General features: G+C 40.1%; 1 protein-coding gene across 10 annotated transcripts in view; it reads right to left on the bottom strand.

The window, feature by feature from the left end:
* UBAP2 (ubiquitin associated protein 2) overlaps positions 1 to 15,149 on the bottom strand; it is a 78,188-nt gene that overhangs the window by 46,004 nt on the left and 17,035 nt on the right. For 8 of the 10 annotated variants that reach the window (XM_014952541.1, XM_014952542.1, XM_014952544.1 and 5 more), the window contains 3 exons: positions 6,312 to 6,451; positions 2,224 to 2,301; positions 515 to 625 (listed from right to left, as the gene is read on the bottom strand). In XM_014952541.1, coding sequence (XP_014808027.1) covers positions 515 to 625; positions 2,224 to 2,301; positions 6,312 to 6,410 — 288 coding nt within the window. In that variant the 5' untranslated portion in view covers positions 6,411 to 6,451. Of the gene's footprint in view, positions 1 to 514; positions 626 to 2,223; positions 2,302 to 3,202; positions 4,293 to 6,311; positions 6,455 to 15,149 lie in introns of those variants that run through there. The other 2 variants (XM_014952540.1, XM_014952547.1) reach the window with 2 other exon arrangements.

Below are 15,149 nucleotides of genomic sequence, written 5' to 3' on the forward strand. Positions count from 1 at the left end.
TATCCCCTTCTGCCATCAGTAACATTGTCAATTTAACTTTCAGATGCTGAAACCTCCTCCAACTTCAATACTGGCAATGCACTCCTATAGAAGTTGTGCATCTTAGAACATCTGCCTGCCCTTGAAGTTTATAAAGATTGCCCTTTGTGGCAAACAGTCTCAGGTCTCAGGGTTGTGGAGGTGCGACAGAATAACCACAAACATTGCAGCATAAAACAGGCCCGTGTCTGACAGAGCACCGAGTTCTGCTGCAGTTAAAACTGCTGCGTGTAAACAAACGCCAGGGGACTCTGCAAGATACCAGCTGAACACCCACAACATTTTCCATGTTCACCCTACTCTCAGATATGCATGCAGTAGAGAAGCTGCCCCAGTCTCCACGTTCTTCAAAAGAACTTGAATGTCGAGACACAGAAATCAAAAGCTTCTGAAATATGACTTTCCCAATCGCTTCTTAGAAGTAAAAATGTGCAATAAACAGAAAGAGCAGTTTAGCATGAAAATAAAACCTTACCGTGTCTGAACTTCCTTCCAGCAGTATGTTGATTGCTCTGTTCACATCCCCGTTACAATCATGTAATGCCACTATGCTCTCATCCTGGTTTTTCCCCGTCACTTCCATAAGCTGGCAGCAAAAGTCAGACATGTTAAAATATCTAAATTATCACCATAAGAAAATAAAAGTTAGTACCACCACAGATTCCAAGAAAGTGTATAGCTACTGTGTCAGAGCAAACTAAAACCGTAAATAAAAGTATCTGCATTTTACACATCTGCTTGGGACAAGGGACAGGATGAAACACAAATTAAACAGCAGTGAAGAGAAAGCACTTTAGCGCCTTTTTCTTTTTTTCATTTCTCCCTGCAGCAAAAGCTGTCACCCCAGAGACAGCAGTATATGAGGGTAAAAACGTAAAAGGCCAGGGTAGCTCCACTATCATCCTCTCTCCCTCCCCATCAAACATTGCCCTCCTTATCTCACTGCGTGATAAAAGATATAAGGTAAGCCACAGCAGAGAACAGATCCATGTGGAAAAACATCCAGACTAAGAAAAGGTTATTTTTCAGCCAGATCAGCTCCCTTGATCCATTTTAGCATAAGGCCACAAAAAAGGCATAAGCGATGGCTGCTTAAAGGGACCTAGTACTGAAGTATACTCCATGGAGCTGCGGTGCACACCCTGGGGAGTGTGGGATGGAAATTACCAGGGTCTGTCACAGGACATATCCTGCAACTTCACTCAAAGAAAAAAAAAAAAAAAAACCTACAGGAGTTCAAAATACACATGCACAATGTAAAATATGAGAGATTTCCTATGCAGAACTTCTTATTCTGCCCACCAGCAAAGCTAAAGGCACTACTGTTGGAGGTACTTTGGCTTCAGGAAGTACAAGACTTCACTTCTGGCACAGTAACACAACAAGTTTATGACAAGAACAACTTAAGAAGGCTTCAGAGGAGGTTTTACAAAGGAAAAGAAATAAAGAAATTCACTCCCCTGTTGCAATACTGCATTCATGCTAATTGTTCTCTCCTTCTGGGTGTACTCCTAGGTTCTTCGTGAGTCGTGATGTGTTCGCTAGGACAAAATCACTGATACCCACAGCACAACAGGGATCCAGATTCTCAGTACTGCTCAAATTAACAGTCTGAGCTATTCTGTACCAGAAACTCAGCACAGTAGAGGAAATGGTTTCAGATTTCATTTTTACAGTGTAATGCTACCATTTTTAATGCATACACAGATTTGGGGGGTCAGGTTTTTATTTTTTAAATAACACTTCAATTCACCTTTAAGCTATGATTTAGATTTTTACTTTTCCTAAAAAACAACCAAGATGTTAGCAAATTAAGTTTACACAGGTGACATTTTTCCTATGTGCATGTACATGTAGACAAGCTGAATGCATGATCATTAAGCATCAGGACCTTACTAGAAAGAAATAATCTGGAAGAAACATCAGCACAGATGAGTTTTGGCTTAAAGGCTTGTCTACAAAGGAAAATACACAGGTGTAACTATACAACCAGAGTTACATTACCACACAATTTCTTGTAAACAGACTTTACAGTGCAATAAGGGCACCTTTTCCTAGTTAAACTTACATCCTTCTGAAAAGATTTCATCTAAATCAGAAACAGATGCTCTAGCTCCAAAACGTAAGCCAGATTTGGAGCACCTTATAGCAGGGCATAAAAACTCTGTATCGTAAGAAACATACTTGTTTCACTTTATCTTCAAAATCTGCATCATTCTTATCGTAGATCATCTGAGCAAGGCGAATTTGTTCTGCTGTTGCCTGAAAAATGCAAACATCCAGTAAAATACACAACAGGTAACCACGTATTTTTAAAATTATCTCCTAATGCCAACATATTTTTTTCCTCCTGATTCTCAAAAAGAAAATAAGCAACAAGCCCAAAGGTGCTATAGGGAAGGGGGTAATATCTCCTCTATGCAATTTTGTAGTTAAAAACTTAGCTGGGACAGAAGCAATTTCAACACATTCTAATGTGTTTGAACCACAGTTAAAAGGTCACCAGATAAACAAGACAACCATATAATAAAATAGAATTTACCACAGAAGCCTACGTTTTGATAGGATTACTTTTATTTACTGTCTAACCAGAGTTAAGAGTTTTATCATAACAAATTGGCAACAGTATTTCTAAATTTACCGCATCTCTGATGATTGCTGCTCATCTCACCTTCCACGACTCTCCCAACAACAATCTGACTCTGCAGTTTTATGAGCACTTACAAAGAAACTGAGTCATGCCTCAAGATTCTGGCCACAAACAGCTGCACTTATTTTCTTTATAAGTGAACACTGGTCTCTGAAAACTGCTAAAGGATCTTGCTACTGAAGAAATATTTGGTGCTTCTGTAACGTTTCTGGACCACAAATCTATACTGCCAACTTCTCCAAAAGCTGAAAGACTGAAATGAACAGATGCGGTAAAGTACCATAAATAAAAAAAAAAAAAATCCATAGGAGCTGCCCCAGAGAGAAAGCAACTCAGGAACACTAACATGGCATCATACAGGCCGATCTTCATGTGTTGCATTTGCAGTCTACTTGGAACTGCACTCAAAGATAACTCTATGCTACATGATCCTGGATCTAATTTGATTTCTGCTCAAACAGAAGACGCTTCCATCTCGTGCTACAGAAGGCTGATACTGAAGAGAGCCAGGACCTGAAATGCGAGCTGATGTGCTGCGGAAGACTTCTTCATTGAGAAGGGGACCACTCATCCACTGAAATTCTTGACAGAAAGGATTCATCCTGGGCAGCTGGTTGAATCTCACCTGTCGACTTCACAGGACACGCACGTGAAATTCTGTGCCTCATGAGTTCATACTTAATCAGCCTCAAACAGCTTCGCTCTTCAAGTTTACCAGAAATACAAGCTCTAGAGGAGGTCGCCAAAAGTAAATGCTGAGAAGAGTCTAAAAATTACTCCACCATACACCACCAGCTGCTTATTTTCTGAGAAGTTACTGCAGCTGTCTCAGTTCCTTGAGGGAAGCAACATTTGCTGTGCTTAGCGGCAATGTTCCAAGACAATTAGCGTTTTTAACAGAGTTAAGTACTCTGTGCTACTTCACATTTTCAAAGTGTCATGCTGACAACTTCATACGTCAGTCAGCAACACAGAGAAGAGCATGCTCCGGAATTCCCCTTGCCAGCCCTGGTGCCACCTCCACAAAAGCCTCCCAGTCAGTGTGAAGGATCTCACTCTTGGTATCTGCCAAGAACTCAGCAGAGAGCAAAAACACAAAGTCTGCTGGATTCAGGAATTAAGCTTTGTTGATCCATCTTCTTGCTCCAACTTCAGCCTCCCCAGGCCCACGGCAACCTTTAAACTAGTGAAGGTATTTCCTTTAAAGATATCCAGAGTAAAAACATTCAGACAATGTAATTTCTGTCGAAACATGGTGTCATATTTGATCAGAAACAGGAAGCCATTAGGATTCATTTTTTCCATAGACCAACTTCTTTTCAAGTCCACGTAACAAGAAAAAAATATTAATTTTTTAACAGTATCAAATGTGTGAAAGTATCTTCAGTTTTCCTGTGTAAGCAGAGAGCTTAGAAACACAAGCAGTTGTGATACTGCTTATTTTTATGCCAGTGGATTACACCCAAAGGGAATTGAAGATTCAGAAGAAAAAAAAACAACCAAAAAACCACAAGATGTGTTTACTACAGAAACACCAAATTATTGTCACAAAATGTTTTTGTTTTTTGCCAGCAAGTGGTGGTTCTTTATTTTTAAGGCACCATCGTTACAAGTAACATTGTAGTATCCTATAAAAGAGCATAATTAAGTTTTAATTGCAACTAAGAAAATAGTATCATATTAAGACACCTAAAACTTCATTCGACCTTACAAAATATGTTACCTTTGTGGTGTAACAGAGTGAAGGAAATTTTTAACTAACAACTTTGAACTACCAGAAAACAGAGGTATGCAAAACACAAAATTAAGTGACAGACCTTATAATAAAATGGTATTTGTATTATCCAGAAGGAATGCAAAAAGCCTATGATGTAGTTCCCTAAATAACTTAAATGATGATCAATGTGGTATTATGACAATGAAATCTCCATTTGGGAAAGCAACATTATTCTACATTCAGAAAAATGAATCAGTGGTGATTAAACAGTAAAATCCCACACATTTCTTCTGATCTGTAAAGCCTGACTAAGTAGGAAGGTCCATCTAAACAATAAAACAAATACGGTGCACTGAAACATAACTGCTGTATATTAAATAAGCATCTTTTCTCCTGAATTGACCAAACCAGTACCTATTATATATGAAGTAGAATGAGAGGACAAAATGCAGAAAGAGGTCAGTAAGACCTAATGCTTAAAATCAATGATCACATAGGCTGGAAAGGTCCTCCAGTGATACTCAGTGCAACCTGCCACTGAGAGCATGTTCCAGCAGAGAAACTGCCTGGGGCTAGACAAGAGATCCCACAACCTCTTTAATCATGGTAAATGTTTTGTGGTTGTTTTTTTTTTTCCTTTTAACAGCTGGAATTTCCAGTGTCCCAACTTGTGCCACTGTCTCTCCGGTAGGAGTCTGGCTCCATCTTTTCTGTACTCTTTCATGAGGTAACTGAATAGAACGTAAACCTTGACCTGCCTACTTAGGGCTGAACAAACCCAATTCCCTCAGCCACCCCTCAGTCATCCTGTGCTCTGGACATCTTAGCAGCTCTTCACTGGACTTGCTTCATTCTGCCAATGTCCGTCTTATGCCAGGGAACCCAAACCTGGGCAGAGTACTCCACTGTTGTCTTGCAAATGTTAAAAAAGGGGAAACCACTACTTCTGTCAAGCTGCTCACTATACAGCTGCAGCCTTACGTGTTATAAAACAAAAACAAATTTAACTTCTTCTGTTTAAAGTCACTTTCTAAATCCTGACATTAGCATGAATCACCACTATGCAAAGCACTGCAATGCAAGGAGATAAGGGCTAGTGCTCACGTAATTAATACTGTACAAAACAGAACAGGAGCCCCTCTGTGTCAAAGATCAGTCTAGAAAACAATAAAATACAATTTCCCAGGGGAGCACCTCTAGATTGGTGCACTCTGCCAGCAGAGAACTGAGGTAATTTTTGAATTGGGTCCAATTTTGGGAAGTACCTGACAAGAGAATAATGAGTTGCCAGGAGCAGAGACATTTTGCACTCTCTGTAACCCAGACAAGCACACAACTTGACTACTCTGCTGCTAAGAATCAAGACAATGGGCTAAGAGCTTAATTTAATCTTGCAGATACTCAAAATTATTTTAGTCCAGTAGTAGGCAACCACCTTCATTTCACTTTGTGAGAATAGTGCGTAAGAAGTTTAGGATTTTGTGACTTGCAGAGATGCTGAATCATGCTGTAGAACATAGCATGCATCTAAGGAAGCTTTTCCCACCCACCCAAATTCCTCCATCGACCAGAAATCTTCTAGCATCATGACGCTGGCATATGGAAGAGCTGAGATCTGAGGACACTGAGGTCACAGAACAGAAATCCCAAAACAGGCACAGGATTCCTCACTGATGGGAAATGTTGCTGAAGAACACAAAGCTCCTTTAGAGACAAGAATACAGGAACAACTTAACGCTATGCTGGATTACTACCACCATTAAACCGAGATCCCAAACATGCTCTTCCAAAATAGACCATGATTCTTCCTTCTGTCTTTTCTCTGTTTTTACTGACTTAGGGAAAATATGCATATCATTACACGCTTAACTTCCAACTCAAAGAAGATTATACAGTACCACATACCTGTACAACTTGTTTCTGTGGTGGCGTTGGCTGTGTGGATGAAATTTGCATTTTGTCCCGAGTGCCCCGGGTACGTTCACTGCCCACCGAAGTCATCATATACAGTATATACAAAACAATGTATGTACAAAATAGAAAATCTGAAAGGGGGAAAAAAAAAAAAAAGAGCATAAGTTAAGGCAGGGTACTGATTCAATACGCAGATAATATACAAATGCAGTATCTTGAACTCTTCTGCCTTTACCACAAACTCTCTATGCAGAGACTCCTGAAAAAGTCGCTTTAATACACTATTATTGGATTTATCACAGTGTTTACAGTAAAGGGGGAAATTCAGTGGATAAAAAGTATTTCTGTCATCTGATTGGGATCTGTCTAGATCTGTACTTCCAGACAACAGATATGTCTCACTGCTTTTTCCAGTCTTTTTACAGACTCTTCTACCTGCTACTCTGCTGAAACTTCAGCTTCAGCTATATGACTCCTTAAATTTCTGTAATAGCTGCTGCCTTGTTTTGATGCCTGGAATTTAACTACTCTCACACCCACTCAGAATGCTAATGCAAAAATCACATTCACAAACTAGGTAGTTTCTCTCTTCCCTACCACCAAAACTGCTTTTCTGCACATATACAGAGGTTATGTCCAACACCCACTTTACTTCTCACCTCTCATTTATAAGAGAAATTATAGATGCTAAATCCAGCCTCTATAGCCAGTATTTTTGTTTTGTTCTCCCTCATACTTACAGAAATTATTTACAAAACTACCTGGTACCCTGCTTTAAACATAACTTTGTTGTACAGCAACAAAGAAACCCAAAAGAAAACCCAAATCCTACACACACATCACTGCTATCTTCTTTGTGGCAGTCAGCTTTCATTCTCATTCATCCTCTAGCAAGAAAACTCCTTTGAAACAAGAAAGTTATTATTCCTCCTGTGTTAGTACAGCATCTGACATAAGGCTAATTGATAAGTATGGTTCATAGTAGCTATGATTGCTGGAAACAGATCTCTCAACAGGCCAGAATGGTCACAGTCACCTGCCTTGTTTCTGTTCCCATGACATGGGAACTCGAAGTGCAAATTTAGGGAACTAATGACAACTGGCAAGTGGTGCATCTGGGCAGAAGATGATGTGCAAACAAGCAGCAAAGCAAGCAGCCCCAACATACAAATGTGCCTCAGGAACTTGTACGAGCAGCAGCTACGGTGCAAGCTGGCTAGCACCAAGTTCAACGCACAATAAGGCTCAGATGAAAACTGAGCAAACTGCTGTGACTGTACGGGAGAGGATATGTGTGATACCCAGCCATGCACTAGCACTCACACGTAACGGGAACTCAACAATTAAAGCTGCAATGAGATGTTTCAGTTTAAACATCAATTCATGATGCTCAGGAGTCCTATCTAGAACCAAAAGGACAATTAACCTCATTATCATCTAAATCTCTTCTTCACTTTAGACATACATTTTTGTTGACCAAAACTGAACCCCAACATTGAATTTCTTTATGTGCTAGTTAAAGCATTCAATAAAGTCTGAGAAGAAAGAATATTTCCATGACCTCTTACATATTTAACAAGAAAAGGCCTGCCTTTACCAGGAACTGACTGTAGTATGAGCTGAACTGGAACACTGTGTTTCTCCAGCTTTATGAATATATTCACCAAAGCCGATCTGTCTCCCACTCTCTTAAAGTAATCTAACTTTGTTGTCTTCCAAGACCCAGAACATATAGATTTTCAGAGCACTGCACTGAATCCCTAAAAGCCAGACACAGTCAAAACAGAGATTAACCAAGGTTATGACAACATGTTTTACAGAAAGCAAAATATTAAGTAGATGTGGAGATGCTCTGAACACCAAGTGCCATTCTTATCACTGACTATCTGGTTGTGGCTGTCCATCGATATTTTAAACAGCCTCCAGTTGAGTTTGCAATAGAAACCGTTTCTATTCTTTGTGTTAGAATCTGCTTTATAAGCCTGGTTTGCTAGACTGTCAACATCCAAAAACTAACTTAAATTTATATACACTAATAATGACCCTTGGGTTACTCTGTGTGTCTTTTTAAGTATTGGTCAGCTCATCAAGATTTGAACCTAGCACAATGAGAAAAGAAAAAAAAAATGAACAGAGAACATGACAGAAAGCACTAACCTCTCTGAAAGACATGCTAATAGTTTCAAATATGATTGTCTGTTATTAGCCCATTGTGATTTAAGATATGATGAGAAATCATAACTCCATTGAGTTTCAACTTGTTCATAATTTCTGAATTAACATCATCTTTACACAGCTTCTGATACCTAGAAATTCTGACATATTTCACTACTATTTTATCTAATTTCACCAAAGTTTCTCAAAATGTTGCAATCGATGTTTTGGACATGTTGGCAGGACATACATCTTAAAACAGAGTTTTCCATTTGTTTGTAAAGCACACACTGAACTATAGCCTACACTTCTGATACCCAGGCAACCTGTAGTACCTGAAGAGGACTGTGTCTTTTCTGCTCTCTTAACACATATTTTAATTGTGTCTCAGCTGTTTAAGCCATTCGTGTTTTTCAGGATGAAAGAAGTCCTCAACACAGGAAGGCCATGGACCTGTTGGAATGGGTCCAGTGGAGGGCCATGAAGATGATCAGAGGGATGGAGCACCTCTGCTATGAAGACAGGCTGAGGGAGCTGGGGTTGTTCAGCCTGGAGAAGAGAAGGCTCCAGGGAGACCTTATAGCAGCCTTTCAATATCTGAAGGGACCCTACAGGAGAGCTGGAGAGGGACTCTGTGTCAGGAAGTGTAGTGACAGGACAAGGGGTAACGGTTTTAAACTGAAAGAGGGGAGATTTAGATTAGACCCGAGAAAGAAATTCTTTCCTGTGAGGGTGGTGAGATACTGGAACAGGTTGCCCAGGGAAGTTGTGGATGCCCCATCCCTGGAGGTGTTCAAGGCCAGGCTGGATGGGGCTTTGAGCAACCTGGTCTGGTGGGAGGTGTCCCTGCCAAGGGCAGGGGAGTTGGAACTTGATGATCTTTAAAGTCCCTTCCAACCGAAACCATTCTATGATTCTATGATTAATACTTTAAGGAAAAAGACAGGCACAGAAACATTTGAAACTCTTGAGGGAAGAAGCAACACAGCAAGATCAGTCTGCTGGTGGGAACCAAGCCCAACAACCTGAGCAGAATAACGCGATCTTTAAAGAAGATCCTCATCTTGATGCCTGGGCAGCCAATGAGCAGCACAATTTGGCAACAGGTCTGAAGCATAAAAACAGTGAAGGTGAGAGTCTCTTCCTGGCAGCAGTATGGAATTGCACCTGCTTCTGGCAAGTGTGGAAACACCCTCAGTTTGATACTCCCCACCAAGCGAACATGGACGTGTTATAATCCATTTCAGACACAATCCAGTCTTCTCAAAAGCACAAATGGCAGATTGATATAAAGAGAGCTTTCAAAATAAAACTGGCACCTCCCTGGCACTGGCATGCCTTTGTCCTGCCAGACTGAGGCTTCATAACCTACCACACCTACACTTTAGAGTACCAAAGCAGCAGGCAGAAGGGAGGCAGTTAGCCACTGCCTTCAAATTACCATAATGACTAAAATTTTGAGATTTAAGTGGGATATTACTAATTAATAAGAAGGAGGTGAACAAGAATATTTCCTTGCTTGCAAAGCAGCTCCTTATTCTCTCCAATTCCACATATTAAAGTCTGTTTGGCAGCCTGTTGTCATAGCAATGAGCAGGATATCACAAACTGATGAACTTTTAACCGCAGATCAAATGAGGAAAGAATATTTGAGACTGGTAGGAAGACAACTCTTAATTAAAACCTGCTTTAAAAACATCAAAAAAGTACTCAGACAAGCAGATGCTTCAGTTTTCATGTCAGGGTCTGGCTCAGTGCAAAAGTCCCTCACCAGTAGTTACTACGAGACCTTGCAGACACATTACAACTCCAGTAAGCAGCCAAAACAACTGTATTTTGAAGAAACAGATAAATGAATCAGACCGCCCTCCACAGCACTAGGGAAAAAGGAGGAGAAATCATTGAAGAGACTGGACTTCCCAAAACTGTTGTGTAAAGACAATAGTCATAGAATTAAAAAAAAAAAAAGATGCACGAGACTGCTGTAAACCCTTTTTTCCGCTGATGTAATCTAGTTCCTCCAGAGGAAGGTTGTCTTTGCTTCTACTTTAAAAAAAAAAAAATAACAGATAGTATTGTATAACAAGTTGCCACCAGACTGGTGATGGAATGGCAACAATTATTCCAGCTTCCAAAAGCGGTACCTGCGTATTGGTATCTCAACACCCAACTTTCCTAAAGATACCAGAGTAAAGACTTTTTTGGGAAAAGACTTTCCCAGTGTCTTCATAAGTCTTATTCAACATAGTCAGGTTTAGTTGGGCTTTTGCTCCAGATTTTAGAAGGCAAAGAGGAAGTCAAAGAATCAGAGTAGTTGAATGCATATCAACACAAAAAGCAGGTCTTTAAGGCTATCATAATGCATTCTGTGATCTTTTGTTCAACTTTCCTTTGGCAAGAAATCTAGTCCTTTCAGACTCAAAGCAGACAGAAAAGCTAGAAATATACAGAATACAAATTGACTTGACAGGATGGCAAGCCCCGCAAGACACACTAAATATATTGCTGAACTTCCAGGGACAGACCATGCACTGCAATACTACCCGAGTCTCAAGAATCCTTCTGAAGTTAAATATTCACTTCCATCAGCTGAACAAAACATTTGCAGTTTCAATTCTTTTCCTGAGGCAGTCTCAAGAAAGTTATTTTCTTAAGTCTCTGCACAAGGAGCTGTGACAAAGAACACTGTGCAGAAATCTCTGTGAACACCTTAAAAGTGTGATTGCTTTATTATACTCTCATCACAAAGCTACTCAGTCAAGGATTTCTCACAATGACAGGGTGGGGGAAAAGGCTGTGGGACACTACCTCATGACGGCACGACTGCTGTACATGTACAATGCGTCTAGATTTTAATGGTATGGAAGTCATGTGACATCATGTCTGCAAAGCACTGATGCCATGCACTTCCCTCAAGAGCTGTTGTCTAAAGAATCTCACCACTTTTATTACTGCTTGAAAGGGGAAAAGAGTTTGCAGGAGCCAGATGTTCCTCAGGAGCAGTGCTGATTACTCAGTGTCTGTACTGCCCCAAGCCAACAACACTGAACCTGAGCTTATGGATCCTGGAAGGATTCATGTCTAACCTTACAGTCTTCTGTGGTAAACAGGAACAATACTGATGGCCACAAGTACACCTGCATCACTGGCAGAATACCACCAAGAAATGCTGGGGGTGGCCAGAGTGGCAGCACAAACACAGAAACTAACATATACACTTCCAGTTGTACTAGCAAAGTGTACCAAACAAACAAGTGAATGCTCTTACCTACCTTTCTTAAAACCCATTGAGTTGTTAGTTGAAATTATTATTCTGCCAAGTAAATCTATAATTAGCTAAGAACATATGCTATTCTACAGAAATGAGTAATTTCTCATTACCAGGAGAAAAAAAAAAAAAGTCCCTTTCAGAGATTAGTATTCCTAAGTAAGTGTTATACAAAGGAAGACACAGAAATGTACAAACAGGTCTTACTGAGGAAAAAAAAGACAGCATTGTTTTGAAAGAAAAAGACGTGCTCATCTTCAGAAGACCAGAGTCAGGCAAAGGCTGGTACGAATCCAGAGCACCTCTAAAGAGTATGATGTGGAAAGGGAAATGAACGGAGTACGTTTTCTACTATAGCACAGGTTTCAGTCATGAAAGCTAATATCATATCATATAATTAAAATTATTTTTAAAAAATTCTAATCTCAAGATATCTACCTTTGCTATTATCTCAGTGTGTCTACCTATCAGACATGTTTTACATTTTAGTATACACTGGTTATTACCCTAGCTTTAAGAAAAACTTGCCAACTACACCAAATCAACACCTAGCGAACTTGCCCTCATCATTTCTTTATAAATATACAGATTTCAGAGGCAACAAGTGCCCTTATTCATACAGAAAACTCTGCAGAAGAAATCTAAATTTCCTCCAAATTCAACTTGCACTGGTATTCTATAAAAAAAAAAAAAGGCTAAAGTAGGAGACAACACTCCTGAGTGATTCTGGACAATCAAAAGACAGTGAAAGTCCTACAAGGTTCAGAGCACTTGACCTTATGTTTCAGGCATCAATATCTGCAAAGTCACTATTCTCAACTTTTGCTGCCTTCGTTTTAGAAAAGTGGCATTTTAGATAGCAACCAGCTGGACTTCCACATGCAAAAAAGAATCAAGTCCTGATCCCTGTCCTAACTAATTATAAGCCAATTGTTTGCAAGGACCTCCAAGATGCACTAGTTACCAGCACTTACCACGGACTGTAATGAAACTTCAAATAACAGAGACCCCGTCAGACTAGCTGCATGTCATTTTCCATCTAAGCACCACTCTCAGGACTATCAGAACTAGACGACCTTACTAGCCATAACACAGATCAGACCACAAGTGTTATCATAAACTAGACAAACAACAAAAAAAAAAAAAAAAGGCTGCACTGATCCACGTAGAAATGTAATATAGAAAATAAAAATTCTTTTTGAGAAGCAGCGATCATGGGGAACCTATGAGGATGGGGCAACAGCAAGTTCACTTTGGAGGTATGTTTCTCTGCTGAGCAGTATATCAATTAAAGCTCTGGCCTATCCCTATATTCTAAGACCTGAAAGAAAAATTACATACATGTTCCTGTCATCTTCGACTGAAGGACCTCATTCCTTACCCTGTCATCAAAACAGCTCTTCTTATGTGAATCCTCTCTAAAAGCTACTAAAGTAAAAGAGATAAGGTATTCCCATCACTGCCCACACCACATGCTGTCCTGAACTGTCAACTGACTCAGTATCTGAGGTTAGGAAGCATATGGAGACCACAGTGGCTCAGAGGTGGCTCCTGGTGCTCACACACCCATGCACACACTACTTCCTCTTGCCATGGGAGGAAAGGGACACCTCCATTTCCAAGTTCTCTGCTCTCTTATTTTCTACCCTAATGCGATAAAAGAAAATACTAGCCAAGTCAATACACAGTATACTCTGTTTATTCCATCACTGCTACATTTAGTGGTGAAGAAGCACCAGTATTGCAAATCTCCTCTTCATACCTATCTCTCTGGGTTTGTCTGCCCAAAAAAAAAAATTGAACAAAGAAAAACAGAAAAGGTAAAGCCCTTGGTGTCTTCCCTCCTAAGGTTTCCTGAATAGCATTCAGTGTAAGGGTATCACAGTGTCTACAACTTACAACACAGCAGCACTACAGCCTGGTCACCCCTGCAACAAATACTCAGATTGAATTATACACTGCTAGGAGGCTAGTAAAAAACATTAACTAGTACTTCACAAAATGAAAGGTTTATTGCAGCTGATGAAAAAACTGAACTAGCAGGTTTTTCAGGGTTGAAAATCATTACCCTCTGCAGTGAAAACTAACACAACCGTTCTGAAGTCACACACAAGTAGAGAACAACTGAACAGAGTTTGGGACAAAAAAAACATGACTAGAGTTTTAGTTCCCATTTGAGACCCAGATGTCTATTCAAAGTTCAATCCATAGTGCAGGTAGAACCCAAACAGTTCACTCCATTAAAATCAAGTTTCAGCTCACATCTGATACCACACAACTGCAAACCGTCACCAGAAATGGCATTCCTGCTCCCCTATTCCTTAACCGCTTAATATTGCTGTTTCCCTTCAATGAGACTAATGATCACACAGCTGCACAGGGAGTCGATTCAGTGAGCTGACCCAAGAGCAAACTAAACCCTCAAAAACAAAACAGTGAGTCAGTTGAATAAGCTTATCCAGTGGAAAACTATTTGGCTATACAACTGCTGAATCTGACACGAGGGAGAGGGATCAAGTTCACGAGGAAAGGAAGAACTTGCACTTCAGCAGCCACGCACCATTATAACATCAGTAAAATGTGAGGTTTCATGTTTTGTTTTTCTGGGATCCAGTGTAGCTGGTCAGGCCCTCTTCATGCAACAACAAAAAACATTAAAAACACCCTGCAGGCATTTTAAAAAATAAAAAAATCCCAGGAAGGGATTCTGCCAGCAGAGTGACCTTGAATGTATCACCATCTTATGGCATATATATTCTTTTGATCACCAGTGGGAAAATAGAGACTTGTATTACCTTTACCAAGGAACACTCCTTAATGTCCAGCCTGTTGGATACCTGTTATCATTCAATTAGCAGTGAAGAATACACTAATAAAAATTTAGAAGTGCTTCTACCCAAACAAGAGGAGGCTATAATCAACCAACATGAGGACAGCCTGACTAACACAGTTTATGGTAATCTAGAATACAGTCCTTTCCCCCAGCCACAGAAGTATCTGTATACATTCAGTGTCGGGCATTAAAGTAGAGATGGAAACTACCCTAAAGCAATTTAGACACCAAAAGCAATCTTTAATGATTTTGTACCCACAACTAAATATTCCATGCTTTTGCTGATCATTTTTGAATTTCATTTTCACAGGGACAATACACTTAAACATCCACCCTTTACCTATCAACAGCCCTGCCTTGTGAAGGCTTGCTCCCTCTGCCAGCTCATCAAAACTCACAGAAGCCCCTCCAAGGGGGAAAGGGGAAAATCCAGAAAGACTTGTCGGAGAAGACAGGTCTGGGTGCCTTGGAAGTTCTTCAGATGGCTCCCTCCACCAAAAAAAATCACAAGGCAAAGCCTCTGCAAACTGTAATAATTTGCACAGCCATCCAGTCTATCTGATATGAACTCCAG

The sequence above is a fragment of the Calidris pugnax genome, unplaced genomic scaffold, assembly GCF_001431845.1.
Source record: "Calidris pugnax isolate Ruff unplaced genomic scaffold, ASM143184v1 scaffold220, whole genome shotgun sequence".
NCBI classification, from domain to species: domain Eukaryota; kingdom Metazoa; phylum Chordata; class Aves; order Charadriiformes; family Scolopacidae; genus Calidris; species Calidris pugnax.